This window comes from Solea solea, chromosome 10, assembly GCF_958295425.1.
Source record: "Solea solea chromosome 10, fSolSol10.1, whole genome shotgun sequence".
Lineage (NCBI taxonomy): Eukaryota > Metazoa > Chordata > Actinopteri > Pleuronectiformes > Soleidae > Solea > Solea solea.
In genome coordinates this window covers 2,136,410-2,155,933 of record NC_081143.1, presented here as the reverse complement: position 1 = coordinate 2,155,933, position 19,524 = coordinate 2,136,410, and the positions used below count along the sequence as shown (strand labels likewise).

Here is a 19,524-nt window from a genome sequence, read left to right as displayed (position 1 = left end):
TGATCATTGTGGTCTGTACATTTGTTAAGCACTGTGTATAATATTAAACTATGGAAAAAAATGCCTTTTGTTTTTGAATCAAAGTTGGTTGTAAACTAATTAACTTAAATGTAAATAAATGGATGTACCTTGTGTTGCGTGCGACCCAGTTTATGAATAAATGAAGTCAGGCTTAATTTCTCAGACATGTGAACATAATACAAACAAAAAAGAAGAAAGAAGAATCTGTGCTCAAGAAAAAGAAAAATGCCCAAAGAAGTGTAGGATTTGTAGATTTCTGTAACACGTCATATTGTTTTTGAACAGGTGAACTCGGGCTGGGACTCGCCAGAGACACCACGATACAATATTATCACGTTGTTATAAAATACACCAGGAGTATTTGTGAAATCATATATAATCAAAATCACAGCTCCAGTGAGAGTGAGCAATTGGCTCCATCTAGTGGACTGAAATGTCAATTGATTTGCTAATCCACAAAAAGTTTCATGTTTGTAAAAAAATTTATATGTAAAACAGAAAAATCTCACATCATGTACATTAATCTGAAGCCTATAGTAGTCGAGACAACGGATAATCATATAAAGAAAAGAAAATCATGTAAAATATGTATTTATTTATTTTTTGATTATATAAATAAAGTGTATTAGTATTATCACTTATTACTTATATATGGTGTCAAGTGTTTGTTGAGTGCTTGTTGTCCTCATTTATTCTAACCATGACGGCTAAAGCAAGAAGTTTCACAGAGTGTGTTTCTGTGAACACCTTGTCCTGGATTCCACGCACAGACACAACTGACCTTTAGTTTCTAGGTATCTTTAAAACAAACAACAAACCATAACTTCCATAACTTTATTTGAGAGTGTGTCGCCCCCTGGTGTTAAAACTCAGCCATTACAAGAAGTTCCATGACAGAGATGACAGTTTTCCTGACGTCAGTAGCAAAGAGGACTCAAGTGGTCTGGCTGCATTAGTGGTTTTTGGGTGCGTTTAAGAATCTAAATGGAAAAAAAATTGTTTCCGCAATAACAAGAAGAACATTTTGTGTCTTACATGGTTTTCATCTGCAGATGGTGGCGCTACATTAGTTTATTGAAATACACCAAATTCCATAGATGAAACCCATGTTTTTCTATGGTTTTCTGTAGAATTGAATTGTTATGTTGCATATTAATTAATAAATCTCATTAAGTCTCATCTCATTAAGTACAATCACCCCTTTGAAGAATAAAGGAAGATCAACTCATATTTAATTTTTTGACACAGTCTCCATCTCATTTTAGGGAGCAGTTCACCTAAAACCAAAGTGAGAGCTGTGTCATCCTCGTTGGCCAGAGGCTCAGAGCGGTTGAATAATTGAAGTTGTCTGGAGTCACAAATGTTACAGACTCAACTGTGGGTTTGTTTCAGCAACCACTTCTGCATTTTTATTTACTCCAGGGCGTTTTACTATAGACTACAAATTGAATGTTTTATTTTGTTCTTTCCTCCTTTTATTTAATTCATTACTGTCATGTTTTTATTTAGCAGTTTTTTATTTCATGGGTTTATTTGATCTCCTGGACCGACGTAATTCTAAAGTTCTTTTTAGCCCGAGACATAAAATTTAATGCTATGATTAAATTATCTTTTTTTTTGTTACTCTGGCCCTTTGTGTTACATTATTTGCAATGTTGAGAAAGTATTTTCTATTCTTAGTGATTTATTACTGTCTAGTGTGTGAACGGATGTTAGAATTGCTCCATGTAAATGGATTTGTGTGTTTTTGAGTAACTGAATGAGGTGATCCGAGCTGTTGCCCAGAAAACGTCTCGCTTTATCCTGGAAAAATCCAGGTCAATTAACGATTTAATGCACAATCTCCTCTTCTGTCTTCTGGTCTTCAGTTTCAATTCAAGAGTCCAGAAAAGTTCAGCATTCATACAATAAACTAAAATGAAAGAGAGTTTTGTTTTATTCTAGAAGCCCCTACATATGTGAAGAGAGAAAGAAACCACTGTTTATCTTTTCAGTTATTTGTTTTGACAGCTATTGACTGAACACTGCCATTTTGTATTTTTCTATGTGAACCCAAATGTCTATTTTGAGCACAAATTGAATATTTATTTTTTAATTACACTGAACACATTTTGCTACCTAAGCATGTTTAAAAGATAGAAACCAGTACATTAGGCAAACACGGGTACATCTATAAGAACGTGGTAAATAAATATTCAATAAATCCAGCAAAATATTAAGACATAAATAATCCAAAAAGACTTAGGATTGGATTTAGTAAAATTTAATTTATCTACAATTACTTCTCCATACAGGCAAACAGACCGTCATTTCAATGTGGCTCATAAATCGATAAGTTACACAGCATCATACAGAAGCTGAACGCCAGTACTGGACAAAAAAAGTTGCAAAAATATCTTTTTCCGTCAGTGTTTTGCAGCATATCGCAGAGCAGTTACGTTACATGTCGTCAAAGTGGAACTGACACTGGCATGAAGGCAGATGAATTCAAGGTACAGCACAGTGACATGTTGCAGCGGATTCTGATGCATTGAATGTCTGGTGAGAGCATGGGGGGGGCGGGGCCACACCAGCATTTATACGATAAATTGAGAAGAATGTCAAATCTGTTCTTTGTTGCATCTCTTGCTACATTTTTAATCCTCCTCCTCCACAAATGCTCCAGAAAACTCTTGTGCACTTAAAATGAACGTGGAGTGGTGTTTGTTTTTAACTTGTGTGAACACAAAATGTGTGAAAATATGTTACAATACAACACGTGATCGGTAAAATCCATGGTGAACTGATGAGAAGAGAAACAGAGATGAATGCACTGACGTGTTCAATTCCTTATGTCGTCACTGAAAACTGGAACGATATGTTGAACAGAAAATGTCCAAACAGGGATGTGATGTGACTGAGGTGAAGAGAGGTGAAGAGAGGTGAACAGAGGTGAACAGAGGTGAAGAGAGGTGAAGATGACATGGCAGCTGGGAGGAGAAACTCCTTCAATATATTAGTCCTATTGTCCAGTTTCTCACGCGCTTCTGTAAAGTCTTTTGTTGCCTGCTGGCAGACATATATCTCTTCTGTTTATTCTTCTTTCAGTGTTCATCCTTTAGTCCTCGTCGTCATCCTCATCCTCGTCGTCATCGTCTGTTTGGTCCCTGGTGTCAAGGTCGTCTTCATCTTCCACCTGTTAGCAAAGAGTCACAGTCTCACTGAGCAAACAGCAAAACCCGGCTCAATAGCTTTAAAGCAAACTAATAATGATATCCAGTCATTATTGATCAATAACTCTAAAATAACCTTTCAGCATATTGTAAATTAAGAGATCTAAGCGCTTCTTCCTTATAGAGAAATCTGGCCCATGACACTACATTTTCAACATGTTCCTGAATGGAGCACATAAATCTGTCCACGCCCATCTGATGGGAGGGGCTTAGGGCGGAGAGACACAACACCAAACCCTAACAACCTGAAGATGAGACTCAAGAGTTTCCTCTCAACTGCAGCTTTAAGCGTTAGATCTGGAAACAAACACTAAAGTGACTGAAATCTACAAAGACATCTAATGTCCTGACAGTGAGACGGGACATTAGAGTACTTTTTATTTAAATTTGTTACAGTTTCTGGAGGAACATGATGCTTCTGTCCCTTTTGTCATTATCCTCATTAGCCCGGAAACTTCCCTGATCTTCGTTACCTTCATTTAAAAATCCATAAAACAAATCATTTGACCCCGGTTGCCCTCAGTTACATACATTTGTGTATCTTAAAAACGTATTATTGTATTTTTTTGTCTACCGTTTCTCCCAGGTCTTTGAGTTTCAGTTTCAGACTGTGGATCTTCTGGTCCTGGTCTGCCAGCAGCATCAGCAGGTCATCCTGCTCCTTCTTGGACTCTTGAACCTCCGTCTGTAGCTTTGATTTCTCCGTCTGCAGGATGGCCACTGTGCTGGTGGCTGAAGCCAACTGCTGCTCAAGGTCGGCTCGGCTCTTCACCAAGCTCTTTGTCTCCTCCTGAACCAACAAAGAGGAGACTGATCAAACCCTAATGAACATCCCAGAGCTTTTCATGAAATGGTCAATGGCTGGGGTTCATTTCCTGTATGAAATCAAATATTGATTTTGGTTCAACGAGCATTAGACTCACTTCACTTTTTATCACCACAGTAATAACACTGATCACCAAATGACTCAAATCTCTCTGCACTTCCCGACTCGCCTCTCTACTCTCGCTCAACGCAGACACAAACATGTCTGTAAAGTCAGACTGTTTTAAAACATCAGAAATCATGTTCAAACGTGAAACATGTTAATACTCACGTTAATACTCACGTTAATACTCACGTTAATACTCATGTTAATACTCATGTTAATACCCAGTCATGCCTCATACCTTGAGTCTTTGTGTTTCAGTTGTCTGTGCTGTGAGTCTGCTCTCCAGTTCTGCCAACTTGGCTGTGTCTAATGAGCCGGCACTGCTGGGGACTGTGTCTGAGGACTGAAAGAAAACACATTAGTTATCTATTAGAAGAACTACACGCTAACTTTGGAACATGCTGCATGATTTGCATATTTACTCCAGCTTCAGCTTTTCTGACAAGTTCCTGTTTTTCCGTCTTCAGCTGGTCGATTTCTACCGACTGAGACTGAGACTGACTCCTCAAAACCTCCAGCTCCTGCAGGAGACGAGACATTGAGAAGACACAGTTACATTATCTAACAATTAGAAACATGCTTTTTTAAATCCACTATGAAAACAGTCTCATTTACATGCATTGACTACTGGATGTCTTACGCTCTATAAAACACTCTATAAAACACTGATAATGATGATGATAAATGTCACCTTGAGTAGTTCTGTGTTTTCTGATCCTCGTGCTGAAGCCTCCACTGGCTGTGCTGCCTCCAGCCTCTACACACACACACAGTGCAGACATGACATATGGTTCTTATGGTCAGATCATATTTGACAGCAGCAGCAACAACTACTCCTGTAACGTGACGTCTATGTGGTGTGTGTGTGTGTGTGTGTGTGTGTGGCTCTGATTACAAAAAGACTAAACAAACATCAATTGTGTAATGATGAAGGCCATGAGTCAATCAGTGATTCTGTGGTGGACACAGATCTTCACTAACCAGAGAGTCGATGAGTGCATCTTTGTCCTTGAGCAGCGTCTGAAGGAGTGCGTGTTGTTTGCGGAGCTCCTCCACCTCCTCTTTAAGCTGCGTCAGCTCTTCTGTCTGCAGCCCGTTCACCTGAGAGCCGTCTCCCTGGCTGCAAGACTGACTCTGGTTGTCTTTACCTGGGAGTTGTAACCAGATACACATACGTCCAGTTACAATGGGAGTTGAACCTTGATGCTTTTTCTTTCTGGTTGAAACAGTTGGAACATACAACGTGAATGTCTCATTCTGCTCATTTCTGTTTGTCAAACAAACCCCGTGTATTTCTTAGAGAACCAAACGGATCTGATTGTGCCTGCGGTTGCTTCATGTGCTTGTTTATGAAAGTGTATCTCGGGATGTCGCAGCCTATCACCTGTTGCCACATGTCTGGTGATGAAGCAGTAAAACGTTACAACATAAACTGGGATAAGATCCAGAAATATAAACCCAGGGCACGTCTTTTGTTTGCCTACAGAAGAGCCTTCATATCACCTGTGGTTTTCCATGCTTGCCAAATAAAATTAAATCCATTCAGGACTATGAACACAATAATGCCTGTTTATTAATTACCCTGCTCCACGTTTCACAACAAAATGATTTTCCTCAGATTAACAGGCCATAAATCTAAAGATTCTTCTTCATTTCCTACTCCTTGTAGAGAAGAGAGAAGTTGAATGCACCTAGTTTGAGCTTGAGGATGTTGTACTGGTCTTTGTGCTGCTGGATCTGGGACAGCTGCTGCGTGACGGTCGCCTGCATCTGCTCGTTCTGGGACGACATGGACGCCACCTGCTCTTTGAGCTCCTGGATCTGAGCATCCTGACGACCACAGAGTTCAGAGAGAACAGTCAACATCACCTCACATCAAATGAAATGACGTTAAAAACAAACCACATGTATAATTGAAAGAAGAGTCATTTTACCTGTTCTCTAATCAGATCTTTGTACTGAGTAACAATGTTGTCATGTTGCTCTAACGTCTTCTTCACCTCCTCCTCCTTTTTCTCCTCCTCACTGGATTTGTGAACTGCTTTGGTGATTACACCTGTAAGGAGTGGAGAGGAACGTCTGTGATAACAAAAGTATCATCACCAGAGGACAAACACAAACAAAGTCTCTGACTGACCCTCCAGTTCTTTGACCAGCCGAGTGAACTCATGATCAAACAGCATCTGCTCTGGAGACGGGAAGACGGGCTGCGGCTTCTGGGCGGCCCGCGAGTACAGCTCATGTTTAGTGATGAAGCCGAGCTTCTCAACAAAGTTTTCCTTTCCGATGCGCTTCTCGATCAACTGCTTTAGCTTCTCTCTGCAGCACAGACGACACACAGACGAGTATTGAACAGGACAGTTGTTGACATACAGGTTATTGCTCAAACCGGGTGCATGAGTATTAAATACATGTTATATGAGTTTAACTCACTGTGAGCGTGCTAGTATCTAAAAAACTATTTCCCGTCATATGATTCCAATCCAAATACAAATACAAAGAACCCCGAGACGTTTGCAAGCCAAAGACTTGTAAATCCAAGACACATAGAAATATTATAGGAAGAGCTGAGTTAGGAAAAGAACGAGTCATTTCTCAACAGAACAATGGACCATTTGTTTGACTCAAACACATATCACACTTACTTGGTGTAGTTCTCCAGTGAGTTGTCATTATAATAGATGCAGATGCCAAGAAGCAGCGCACACAAGCCCTGAACTAGCCTTTCATCTTCTCCAAGGTTCTCTGAGATCTGAGCTGTTAGCTACATGAACATGAAGTCAAGGATTCATTCACCACCTGGAGCTGGAATATACTGCACAGAGTTATTATGAACAGGTCCTGGGTCAACTCAGTAAAGACAAAGATGGTAACGGATATTAACTGAATGACGAGGTTAATTCATCTCACAGAGTTTGGGATGAAAGCCAACAACAACCCAACAACTCTTGATATTTTACAGTGCTGCAATGCTCTCTGCTTCTTAAATGTGAATATTTTCTGGTTTCTTTGCTTCATTAACAAGGAAATCATTTCAAACTGAATACGTTTGATTTGTGGACCAAACAACAAGTTTAAAGACTGGATAGTAGCAATTGCACTAAAGCTCTAACCTTAGATAAAAGCAATGAAATGTGTTTTCTTGCAGTTCAGGTAATGGTGTGACAGTTGTGGTGATAATAATAATGTTTTATTATAATAATAATAATAATAAAACACTGACAGACTGCACGTCACCTGCCTCAAGGATACAAAAGGAACATTTTCCTGATTGTGTAGAAAGTGTGTGACAGCGATGGGACAGTTGCTGATCCAGGTACACAGGAGCATGAGGAGGCCCACCCTCGTCTGCACTTTACTGCCCTGCAGAGCACCACACACACACACACACACACACACACACACACATCACATGTCAATATATGCAACATCGAAATGAACTGACACAAGGAGACGAAATATGTGATATAAAATAGGGCTGAACAGTGTGGGGGGGGAAATGTCTGATTAGAATTCAAGCAAGTTCAGTATTTGTGGAATAAAAGTAATTTAAAATGTGATGCAGTATTAAAACATGACATTATTGTATTTGTATTTATTATTATTATTATTATTATTATATATTTTATATTCTAATGCACGAATGAAAACTTAGAAGATATGAAATGTTTCCAACATATACTATGATTACATACTCAGCAATTTCAATTTGAAAATGGTTGATGTTTATAAACCCAATTCAAGAAAAGACATGTTTTTACATCAAAGCAAATGACCAAAGCATTTGATTTGCCGGATACAATCCACAAAATCACTGTAAATATCTTCAAAACAAGTGGGAAAAAGCAGCTAAAATACAACAAAAAGAGCCATGTTACGAGTTCCTTTTAAAAGAACCATGTTGAGGAATATTATTATAATTACAATTATAATATATAATCCACTCATTTAGTTTAGAAAAAACTGCACTTGACTTAAAAGAAGCATACGGACAACATGAACCACTTCGCATTAATCACATCAAATGAATAGTTAATTAGGTTTTCATGAACAAAGAACTGCAACATACTTGGAATTAATACAAGCAGTGTATTCAAACAGAATTAGTTTAGAGCATGCAGTCCTGTGATACAGAATCAATTCATCAAAATTGCTGATTAAAACAGTATTGTTTATTTATCAGCACATGCAAAGCAAAAGCTATCAAATGACCTTTTAATAATGAAAAAAGGAACAGCAATAAAAATGAAAAATAACAAAAAATGGTGCATTTCCATGGAACAGCTTTAGGAAACATGTATGAGGTTCATGATCTACTAAAAACCTATTCTCTATTTACAATGGCACATATTAGGAGATTTACAGGAAACTTGTGCCAGGTTTTAAAAAAAGAAAAGAAAAGAATCTCAAAAACAGCAGAAAAGGAAGGGATGATTTGAATGCAGTCGAAATATAAATTCTTTAAAAATGTGTACAGATGTAAACACAGCGCAGAGATGAGTTAAATCTGTACACACGAGTAAGCACGACATGCTTGAAGCAGCACAAATCTCTGATCTGTGGTGAAATAAGTTAACTGTGTAAACATGGGAGGTCTGAGCATAGACAGTTCAGCTAAAAACTGCGCAGCATTCCATCCTGCAAGAACTTACGAAATCACCTTTTCAGATTTTGTCTCCAAATATGACGTAATGCAAAATGAAGAGATAAAAACAAAAGAAAAGAAAATGATCGTAAGGATTAATAGAACAAACACATTTCCCTCCTATATGTGCACGTTTGTGTGGAAACTACAACTCGTGGTCAGCACTACAGAAACAATGCCCCTTGCCTTTTACACTGAAAGCCACCATTAGAGTGGGTTTGAAGAGAAAGAAGTGCAAGTCACCGTCATTAATTCTGCATATTTCCATGCATTCAACACAGAATGACAAAACAGCAGCTTGCTTGTGATTGTTGAGTTTCTCCCCACAAAGTATGCAACAACTATGGGTTCAACGGATGTATCACACTGCATAGTTCCCTTTGTATTATTGGCACCCTTATCAGGAAGAACTGGGTCATAGCCAAAGGTTAGGAACAAAGAAGGGGTAGTTAAGAGTTAAAGGGAAGAGAGATATCCCAACACGTGGGTCACTGAGACCCCTACTACAGATGCCAAGCCAAAATAACCCGGACTGTGCCGCCCAAACACTCAAAACACACATATATGAACGCAGTGCACACTCTTTACTCACCCGCCGGGCGATCTTATCTCCCTGCAAAACCACAATAATGTGACACCGTTCTAGTCACTGTTTTTCACAATTAAGTATGATGTTGTTTTTGTTTGGTTTTTTTTATAAAAACTTATGCAACCCAAATACAATGAGCCTATCAGCATCCCGGCAGCATCATTTTTTTAAATAGTCCTACCTGGGAAAGGATGTTGGTGCACTGCTGCAGCAGAGAGACCGGGGGTTTGCCCAGGCTGGTGGCAAGTTGAACCCTCAGCAGCTGCTCCTTCTGGGTAAGATTGTCCTGCAGGGCATGAGCCAAGGCCACAGCAGCACACCAGTTTGACAGAGAGTCTGCTGAGAACAGGCCTCCACAAAGCAGCTGGCCCGCTGAGATAGAGTTGGCTGTGAAACAAGGAGTCAGTAAATAACTGTACATACTAGAGATGCACGGGTGGATCGCCTGGGAAAAATATTCATTCATTTGGATGAATTGTGGGCAGGTCGCGTTTGAAATAAACAAACAAACAAACAAATAGATAAATAAATAAACAAATAAAGAAACAATAAATAAATAAATGATGCGTAGGTTAACATATTGACCAGATCTAAAATGTGAACATTCTAAAAACATTATTTTATTCCTCACAATATAATTACTGTAAACATAGATTAAGGATATGCATGTATGTATACGAGTAATTCATTAATACATATAAATGTGGGTAAACGTTTTGATATTAAGACAAATGGTGACTTTAATCACCTCATCCTTCTTCCTCAAGCCTAACTGCTAGAGAGTGGTCTTTAGCATGTGGCATTGCCAGCATCTTGTACATAACATTGTCCATTTGTCATTTTAGATGTGTTCCACGTTGTGTGGATTAACCTAGGAGGATGCATCATTACCTCCAGGTAATGTCTGAAAATTTGGGTCCAGAGTTTGTTGTTCACACACAGAGTGACGAACACTACAGGACATCACCTCGATAAGACACACTGATAATAGAGTTGTTCCGATTCCGATACCAGTATCGGAAATGCCTCCGATACTGCCGAAAATGTGGGCATCGGTATCGGTACCACGTAATTTATTAGAGCTCCGTTAGCTCTGACACGGTTCTTCTTCGTCGCTCTTGAAACAGTTGCGCTGTGCTGTTTTAGAGGTGTGAAGAAGAACTGATCACCCGACACCTGTAGACAAGGAGCTAACGTTAGCTCATCATGTCGGCAGTATTTACCAGTTAGCTCCGTTAGCGCTGTTAGCTGCGCTAGCTCTGTTAGCACCCCTACAGTCAAACTGGAGCGGCCCGTTTATCAAACGAAAAGAGCAGCGCTACAACTAACCAGCGTACCTGTGTCCTGCGTATGTATGCCTCTGTTTTTAAAGTTTAGCGTTACTTCAGAGACTCATTTTAACAATCTGGAGTCAAGTAAAAATGATGTCACGCGCGTCCTTTCCCAGTCAGTCGTCATGGAAACATGAAGCTCTGCCAGTGCTGCGGTGTTTGGACCAGAGTCAAAACAAACGAAGTAACATATCACTGGTAAAAATAAATGGTGTCCATTTGCTGTATTCGTTCATGTTTTACAGAGGGTTTAACCTGAGCCAAACCTTACCACCAATGATAATCATATCACAGTCATGCAGGCGTAGTATGATATTTTTTTTTTTTATAACACACTGGTATCGGTATCGAGACGCTGTATCGGCCGATACCCACAGCACAAGTATCGGAATCGGTATCGCGAGGGAAAAAATGGTATCGGAACATCTCTAACTGATAAGAGCAGAAGAATCTCTGGCACATCATTTATCTTAGTTGGACATGAAGCAGAAAATCACTGCCGTGACTTCTGTGTTCACACATACAGTCTCACTGGACGATCTCCAGAAAGCAACATGAGATTATTCTGCTCAATTTGTAAACAAAAACCGATGAGCAACTGTGACCTTTACTCTTCAATGGCAATGTCTGTGTTATGTGTTAAAGTTGAGAAGAGGAGGCTACAAAACTAGTTGCTATGATTGATACTGTTGATGTATAAATTCTCCAAAGAAACAAGAACATTATGGAAAAAAAAAAACTGATGAAACTTCTTATAATTTTGATCTTAGTGTAACATACCATCGATGGTGGAAGGCAGCAGTGTTGCCACAATTTCCCCCTGGCCTTTCTGGTTTTTAGAGAGAAAACACTGGAAACAGTAGAGGACAGCACAGCGAAGTACGAATGGTTGTCTCTCATTCACCATGGACATGAGGAGGACCACAATAGCCGGTCTATGAAGAGATGAAGTGCAGAGAGCAGACAGAAAGTTGGGTCATTAATTAGATTTTTAATTTCAGATGGATATGGGAGATTTAAAAGGTTAGTTCACTAGTTGTATCTTACCTTGGTGGGTTTGAAGGGGCATTGACAGAAGCAAAGTAGTCCTGGTTGACCTGTGAGCCCCTGATAACCTCTGATACAGTGTTGATAGTCTGAAAAAAAGAGTTGAAATCACAAGCTTGAACACTGCTATTATGGAAGGCAAGCCCGAGTGGAAAAGTGTTCTGTTTCGTACGAGGATTACCTCAGTCAGGATGTCAGCAGGCACTCCAGTGGCCATGAGGATGGTGCACAACTGCTGCAGGAGGCCACACTGAAACATTGACTTCTGACAACTCGATGTTGCTCCAGGAGAGTTCACTGGAGACACCATAACTCGCACCAGCTGGGATTATAAACAGATTATTGATCGGTGAAATTGAAGTTTCAAGATTTGAAGGAAACTGTTGACGTTACTGCTCTGCCATACCTGAAGCATGAGGTGGAGGTTGGTGACCTTCTGTGCAGACCAGCCAGAGTTATCATCACCCACCTCAAACCAGGGTTTCATTCTCTGGATATAGGAGCCCTCCTTAAAGAAATTTTGGTTGGAGCTGTTGTTCTTTAGCAGGTTAAGCAGCAGCAGCAAACAGTCTTCCACCACAATACCTGCACACAGGGAGGACGATCAGGTCCAGATATTACTCAACAATAACACTTATCTCGTTTTATTCCAAGCAATTCTACACTGAAGGTCTTGAGTTTATCTACATTGATTTTTACCTCCATCACTGCTGCCCTCTTCTGTTATTATATCAAGAAGACGCTCAAATGCATTCTCAAACGCCACAATTTTCTGAATGGCAGCGTTGCCTTTGGTCAGTTGCTGAAGCAACAACAGTCCCTGTTGGAAAGAAGAAAACAGGCCGTCATGCATCCACTGTGCTTTTGGTTTATATTGAACTGTCGTAACATGAAAACCAGTGTTCAACACTAAGATTTCAGCATTCGTGTGGTTCAGTAGAGAAGTAATACTCACATCATTGCGGATTACTTCTCTGGAGTCAGCCAACAAGTCCATCAATCTGGAAACGCCTGTGAAAAGCAAACAGTTTGTGAGAATTGAAATCTCTTCCAGAGCTAACAGACAGCTACAGTAAAATCAAAACAAGACTGGTCTGATATACAGACGATAAACTCACCCATAGGGCTGACCAGGATGATGCCTTGGACTTGGACACCCTGATTCTTCAGGAGAGCAGTCAGCAGCTTCACTCCCGGCCAACGGACATGAAAGTCAAACTCCTGGAAATACAACAACACATAAATGCATCAGAAACTCGACTTTTCACACAAACATATTAGTGCAGAGGTGTTTCCACTGAAGAGGTCAGATTTCAGTACCTCCAACACAGTGAGGAGAAGGGTCACATGTTCAGGGTCCTGGATGAGCGTCTCTGTAAACTGGGCACCCAAATCATCTGCCTGCTTCTGGATAGTCTCATCTGTGAAGGAAGATTTAAAGCTGAAATCAGACCACAACTGACCACTACTGGAAGACTCCTCTCTAATGAAGAAACCAGACGGTTTGTTCATTGCAATCAGCATGAGTTAGATTATCTGCCGTTTAGTAATGAAGCAACAAAAAATATGCAAATCTCTCCAATATGAAAACAATACAGGTGTTCGGGGTGATACTTGTCGTCTTCTGGAGGGGGAAACGGGGTGAGACATACAACATTAGTGAACATCTGGTTAACAAGGAGGAACACGGTTAATTTAAGTTATAGGGTTTCTGGGACAAAAATAGCATTCTAAAAAATGTAGTATACTTGTCAAACTATGAAGATAGGTCAATGATTATATAACTGTGCTTCAAAGACAAATACACCTCCAAAGCCTCAGTCCAACAGGATTTGTTTTCCTTGGGCAGGTGGGGTCAGGCATGGACTGGCCATTGGGCGTACCGGGCAATGTCCGGTGGGCCAACAAAAAAAAATGTGGCTGTCGGAGTGGCACATGTGCAAGTACCTATTCAGGTGGATTCGGGGGAGAGAGGAGAGAGGAGAGGGGAGAGAGACCCACGAGACTCAGCAAGGACAGATTGAGGAGGTGCGTGTGTGCGTGTGTGTGTCAATGTTTTCAAATAATACTATGAGTATCCAATACTATTGGTGTCCAACTTGGTGTTATTTTAGCTTGCAGGTGTTACAGCTTACAGTTATTATTATGTAATATTAGTGAAACATTGTTTTGCCGAAATGGATGATGAATCATTGTTAGATAACCAGTGGGGCTGCAACGATTATTCATTTAATCGATTGTTAATCGATGACTCAATTAATCGGCAACTATTTTGGTAATTGATTAATCGGTTTAAGATGTGTTTTTTAACAATTAATACAAGCTTTCTGATTTTTCAGCTTCTTAAATATGAATATTTTCTGGTTTCTTTGCTTCATTTGACAAGAAAAATCATTAAAACTGAAAAGACATTTGAGAACATTTTAACTAAATTTTATGCACAAAAGAATACTCGATTAATCGATTCTAAAAAAAATCGTTATAGTTGCAGCCCTAGTAACCAGAGAAATAACACTAGCTCTCTTCCATGTAGGCCCCTGTGCTTTATTTTCATTTTTGAAACAACACAATGTGCGCATATATCCTCTGGTATGTCATGTGTCTCACATATCGTATGAATAATCATGGTGGGCCGCCATGGCCAAAAATGCCAGGGCCATTTTTTGGTCCCAGTCCAGCCCTGGGTGGGGTGATCCTCACATTGACACTCAGGCCAGTGAGGATCAAATGAGAAGTTAAATGAGAGTCAATATTAAGACTTTTGTTCATCAAGTGCAGCTAATGTTAATGAAACTTTCGGCACTGTTCGATACACTGAGAGGAACGAAATAAAATGCGTTTTGTCATTTATCATTTGGATATGGACAGAAAACAAGTCACCCAGAAAAACTCAATAATGTAAGTCCTTTATCACACGGTGCAATAAAAAGTATTAAGATGTGAGGAAAAATGGCAATAACATGAGAGAAAGTTAGAGCATGTGATAGTATTAATAAAGCATTCTTGTTACCACCCAAAATTCCTAACCGTCACTTCACCAGTACCAACTAAATGTAGAGTAAGTTAGTTGAGTACAAATATCACTACACACTGTACTGACCAGGCACGGACACATTCTTATGCTTCCCTGATAGAGGGACAGGGGTTACTGCATCTGTGAGGGCAGCGGGGAAGAGGAAGTTTAAAAGTAAGTGGCCAGATTCTCATGAAGACATGGCAGTAACCATACAAACATAGTCTGCTTGAATCCGGACACTGCACAAGGTCAAAACTACAAATGTGCAGCTTTTCCACATCCCACCCAAGAAGAACTATGATTTGTGAGTGCTGTTTGCTGCTTGTTAGAAAGGTGGCATCATGCACAGACAATGAGTTTTACCTTCTGATTCATCTGTACGGTTAAAACATGGAAGAGAAAAGAGAGATGAGAATCTTAACATGAAACGCTCATCATCATCATCATCAGTGCACAGAAGAGGGGAAACGCAAATTGACAAATCAAGCGGAACTAATTACACACATGCAAACAGAACAATGGCTCAATCAGTCAAAACTATTCATAATGGACACAGAATTTATCATTAAATGATCACCAATTGAAGGTGAATTTCATGATATCTAATAATTGTGGGGGTTTTACCTTGCTCCTCTTCTTCATCGTTGCAGATGATGTTGTAAAGTGTGTCCAAAGCATAGCCCAGGATTTCAGAGTCTGACCTGTTCAATTTACAAAGAGAATCTCTGTCAAACAAAACATTTCTACTATATATTACAAAGTTACTCCATTACAATAGGGACACAGAAACAAACCACATAAAATACAAATTTATATCTGCATACCTGTCAGTTTGTAGTATGTTAATCAAGTGATCCATTGCCTGTGTTCCAACTTCCATGCGATATTTCTAGATAAAACAAGGGGAGTTTATTTTAACAGAGATCAAACACATTAAAAGAAACACAGGACAATAATAAAAGGTGTTTCTGACCAGAGCTGACACCTGCTTGTAAATGTGCAACCCTATTGCCCCTGATCGGCTTAGCCATGCCTGATAAATTCATTAATCATGGTTGCTGTGGCAGACAGTGACCAAATCTGTCTGTACATAAATGGCAGCTGGACAGAGGTCTACATTGATATATATCACATTAAAAAAGGTCAACATAAACTTCATCTATACTGTCGCTTTCTCATTTGTTGACAACTAGTCTATGTCACATACAAAAGAGTCAGAAGCATCATTTACATTAACACAAATCTCTACCAATAAAACTCCTCATGCCTTTATTGAGCTGAGCTAGCAGTTTATTATGTCAACCTTTACAAATGTTATTTACTACTACTTTCTATAGAGACAAGTGTGTTTTTGTTGTACACTGTACAGACAATTTTGCAAATTACTATGCGTATGAATAAAATCTAAATAATTGAACAGGATCATAAACGATGCATTGGTGTAGCCATTAAACTGGCAACAGTGTGTTTCTGCTGCACCTGCTTTCTTTCACTTTTTCATCATACCTTAGAGAGGGACTTGAGCGCCCGCACAGCATCTCTTCGGTCTTCTAGTAGTGTTGAGGAGGCCACCCTGTCACACAGCTTCTGGATCTATCAATGGAAGCAACAATTACTTTAATTTCATAGGCATTCGTCAATTCTGATGCATGGTGCATGAGACAACATATTTTAACAGCCCCCTTGATCAGTGGCACCTGTATTCAGTGTAGTGACGCAGTTACAACCAGACTAGTTGGTCGATTTGTTGTTCTTTTCACTTTGAGTGGTGCTGGATTTATTTGGGAAGAAAAACAATGACATTTAACATACGTCATAAGTGTTTCTTGTGGATCTTTGATCTCAAAATGCTAATGTTCTGACTCCCTTGTCGGGTGGGATTAAATATTTTTGAAAGTGAATATCTCGGGGCATGTGTTGCAAATGTGTTGCATGGGTTACCCATGGCCAAGAGGAAGGGAATTGGGCTTGTAACTAGAAGGTCGCTGATTCAATCCCTCTGAGCAAGGCACCCAATCCCCCATTGCTCCCCAGGTACAGATACGTGCTGCCCCCTGCGCCTGTGCCCGGCTTGTGTGTGTTCACTACTGGTGTGTTATAAGAATGTGTTAAATGCAGAGGACAAATTCCTTATGACTAATTGGTGAGTGTGCAAAAATTTCTGATTCAAATAAGGAGACATTTTTTAAATTGTATGTGATGTTTTCTGACTAAAACTAAAAACTAAATAATAACTTGCAACTTTGCAGTGTACAGCAAGTGTACAACTAAATGGAGGCATGTTTTATTTATTATTTCCTTTACAGGGGGAATGCAATGATAGAGAAGAGGATGAGAGCTAAGCCAAATGTCAATGTAGAAAATTCCTCTCATTCCCTGGGTGCATAACTGAGGCAGTACAACCACAGTTTTCAAGGACTTGGAATTTTTCAACTCCACAACACAGCAGCACCCACAAAACAAGATTCCCATTACCTAAATACTAATTTTGCACATATTGCTTATAATATGGCACACACCTTATTTTTAATCTGTATTAAACAGTCCATATTGTATGTTTTTAATATTATCTATCTTTTTGACAACATTTTATTTCTATTCTTATCTCAATGTTTATCATGACCTTATTTAACTTATATAATATTTAATGCCTTAGGTTATATAGTGCATGTATAGTTAATTCTAATTGTGTCCTATGGTGTCTTGTTTACCTTTGCGTTTATTGTTTGTATAGCACTTTGTTCAACGGAAGTTGTTTTTAAATGAGCTGTAGATAGAAAACTTGAATAAACGTAAGTGCTCTCCTTTGTGCTGCTATGTCAACATGAATTTATCTGGTTAAGAACATTTCATCGTGTTTGATTGATATTACCCTCTATTATTGATGTTTTGTGTTTACCAATGAGGTGGAATGCGCATTTGTTTTCTTTTGTCTCTTTTGTTTTTACATGTTCGAAATAAACGAATAAATAAATAATAACGTAAACGCATTGGGATTCTTTGATAATCAAGATAAATACTGTGTGGGTACAATGACAGAATGACAGGTCGGCTACATTAGCTAATTAGCCTTCTGACTAGCTTGCTTTTGTAATGTTTCGTCATTACAACAAAGCCCGGTGTTTGAACTAAGATCTTTATCTGTTCTGAAAGCGAAAGAAAATACCTTCTAAACAAAAACACAATTTTACAAATGTCAATGACGCCGGTTTGTTAAATACACTGCGGTGAAATGAAAGCTAGCCGCAGCTAGCCGCAGCTAGCCAGGCTGGTCTCCTACCGTCTCCGCTCCAGACGGCTGCGGCCCGGGTGCCTGTCCGCCTATCACTCCTCTGATGAAGTTCATCCTCTTTGCTGCTGAAATCAAAGCGTCCCAGAATCCCTACTCCGCGGCCCGTGTAACAAATGTGTGGTCAAAACGAGGGAGACGATATACAGTGATGATTTTTTTAAACACTGTGTTGTCCTAACTGGCTGGCCGAGCCCGGAACACGACTTCGACTGCACCGCGCCTGCGCGAAAACGTGGCGCTACGTGGCTGACGAGCAGTCAGTTTAGCGAAGGTGTCATTTAAAGGTACAGTGTGTAAAATTGAGCAATGATTATATTATTGGTGAAGTTACATGTTTCAGTGTAAGATCCATTTAGAATCATACATTTGTGTCCGTAACCACCGTTTTGTAACGTTATCTGCGTCACCACCCTACATACCTCGAGCGTCTTTTGCATTGGTATGGACATTTACACAATACTTCCTCAAGGGGGCACTGCCAAGTACCAAGTCGCAGGCATCAACAAACATAGACTGAAACACAAGCAGATTTCCTGGCAAGTTTTACACTCGTTTCACTGTGACTGTAGGTTGCTTCTTCATCCTTTTCCTGACTAACTGCAATATTGACTCTATACTGCCCCCACAATTTCCAGCGGTATTGGTCCATTTAGACGCACGATGGCAGATGAAATGAACGCAAAGTACAGATTAAAGGATTTGTACGTCCTTGTTATTTGCATAGAGTATACATGGGCCTTTAATATCCGTCACCTCACCATATCCTTCCAAGTGTTTTGGAGAACCTATGTAGCCTACAGTTAGCATCAAAACAAAGAAGATACTACGAGCCAGGAGGGAATATATGAAGCTTGTGCACTTCTGGTGAAGTTCTTGATTTTTGGCAGGTATAGGCCTAAGGTTTTCAACCATCTATGGATACAAGTTGGGGTGGCCCCCTAGTGGCCGGTATGCATAAAATCCAAAATGGCCCCCACCAAAAAGAGAAAAGGTTATATCTCAGCTTCCTTTAGTTTTAAATTGTTGTATACTGTCATATTTTTTTTTAACTTTGTTTGATTCAAGGAATCCAATTCTGATATATTCTTCTCATTTTAAGTCCATATTTATGTTAAATCTATTAACAAGCTGGAATAAGGCCATGTAGAACCTGATAATGTAATAAATCCCTGATTATGTAATAACCCAGATAATGTAATAAAAATTTGCACTTGAGTCCATTGAAAATGTAATAAAACCTGATAATGTAATAACTTCCCGATAATGTAATAAAGTGCATTTCCCAATAATGTAATAAAGTAATACATTAATGGGAGGTTATTACATTATCAGGTTAGCCTTCATTTCGCAGGTCCTGATAATGTAATAATTCCCCAATATTGTAATAATTTAACAGCAGAACACCCGTTACTTGGGTTCAAGTGGTGATACTGTGTAAGC

General features: G+C 39.5%; 1 protein-coding gene across 5 annotated transcripts; it reads right to left on the bottom strand.

Moving 5' to 3' along the window:
- Nucleotides 1-2,268: 2,268 nt before the first annotated feature.
- Nucleotides 2,269-18,307, bottom strand: uso1 (USO1 vesicle transport factor). Of its 5 annotated transcripts, XM_058640583.1 has the most exons (27): nucleotides 18,073-18,307; nucleotides 16,299-16,385; nucleotides 15,617-15,681; nucleotides 15,417-15,493; nucleotides 15,156-15,167; nucleotides 14,877-14,930; nucleotides 13,097-13,197; nucleotides 12,895-12,997; nucleotides 12,732-12,787; nucleotides 12,476-12,596; nucleotides 12,183-12,361; nucleotides 11,958-12,098; nucleotides 11,777-11,865; nucleotides 11,510-11,664; nucleotides 9,580-9,785; nucleotides 9,402-9,422; nucleotides 7,417-7,527; nucleotides 6,810-6,928; nucleotides 6,302-6,483; nucleotides 6,099-6,220; nucleotides 5,856-5,994; nucleotides 5,146-5,312; nucleotides 4,856-4,921; nucleotides 4,587-4,685; nucleotides 4,403-4,507; nucleotides 3,808-4,023; nucleotides 2,269-3,196 (listed from the first exon to the last, which is right to left on the bottom strand). In XM_058640583.1, exons 1-27 carry the CDS (start codon nucleotides 18,136-18,138, stop codon nucleotides 3,119-3,121), a joined length of 2,937 nt encoding a protein of 978 aa, XP_058496566.1. In that variant the 5' UTR covers nucleotides 18,139-18,307; the 3' UTR covers nucleotides 2,269-3,118. The 5 variants fall into 5 exon arrangements, with proteins under 5 accessions (XP_058496566.1, XP_058496569.1, XP_058496567.1 ...); XM_058640586.1 differs by lacking the exon at nucleotides 9,402-9,422; XM_058640584.1 differs by lacking the exon at nucleotides 15,156-15,167.
- Nucleotides 18,308-19,524: the final 1,217 nt, after the last annotated feature.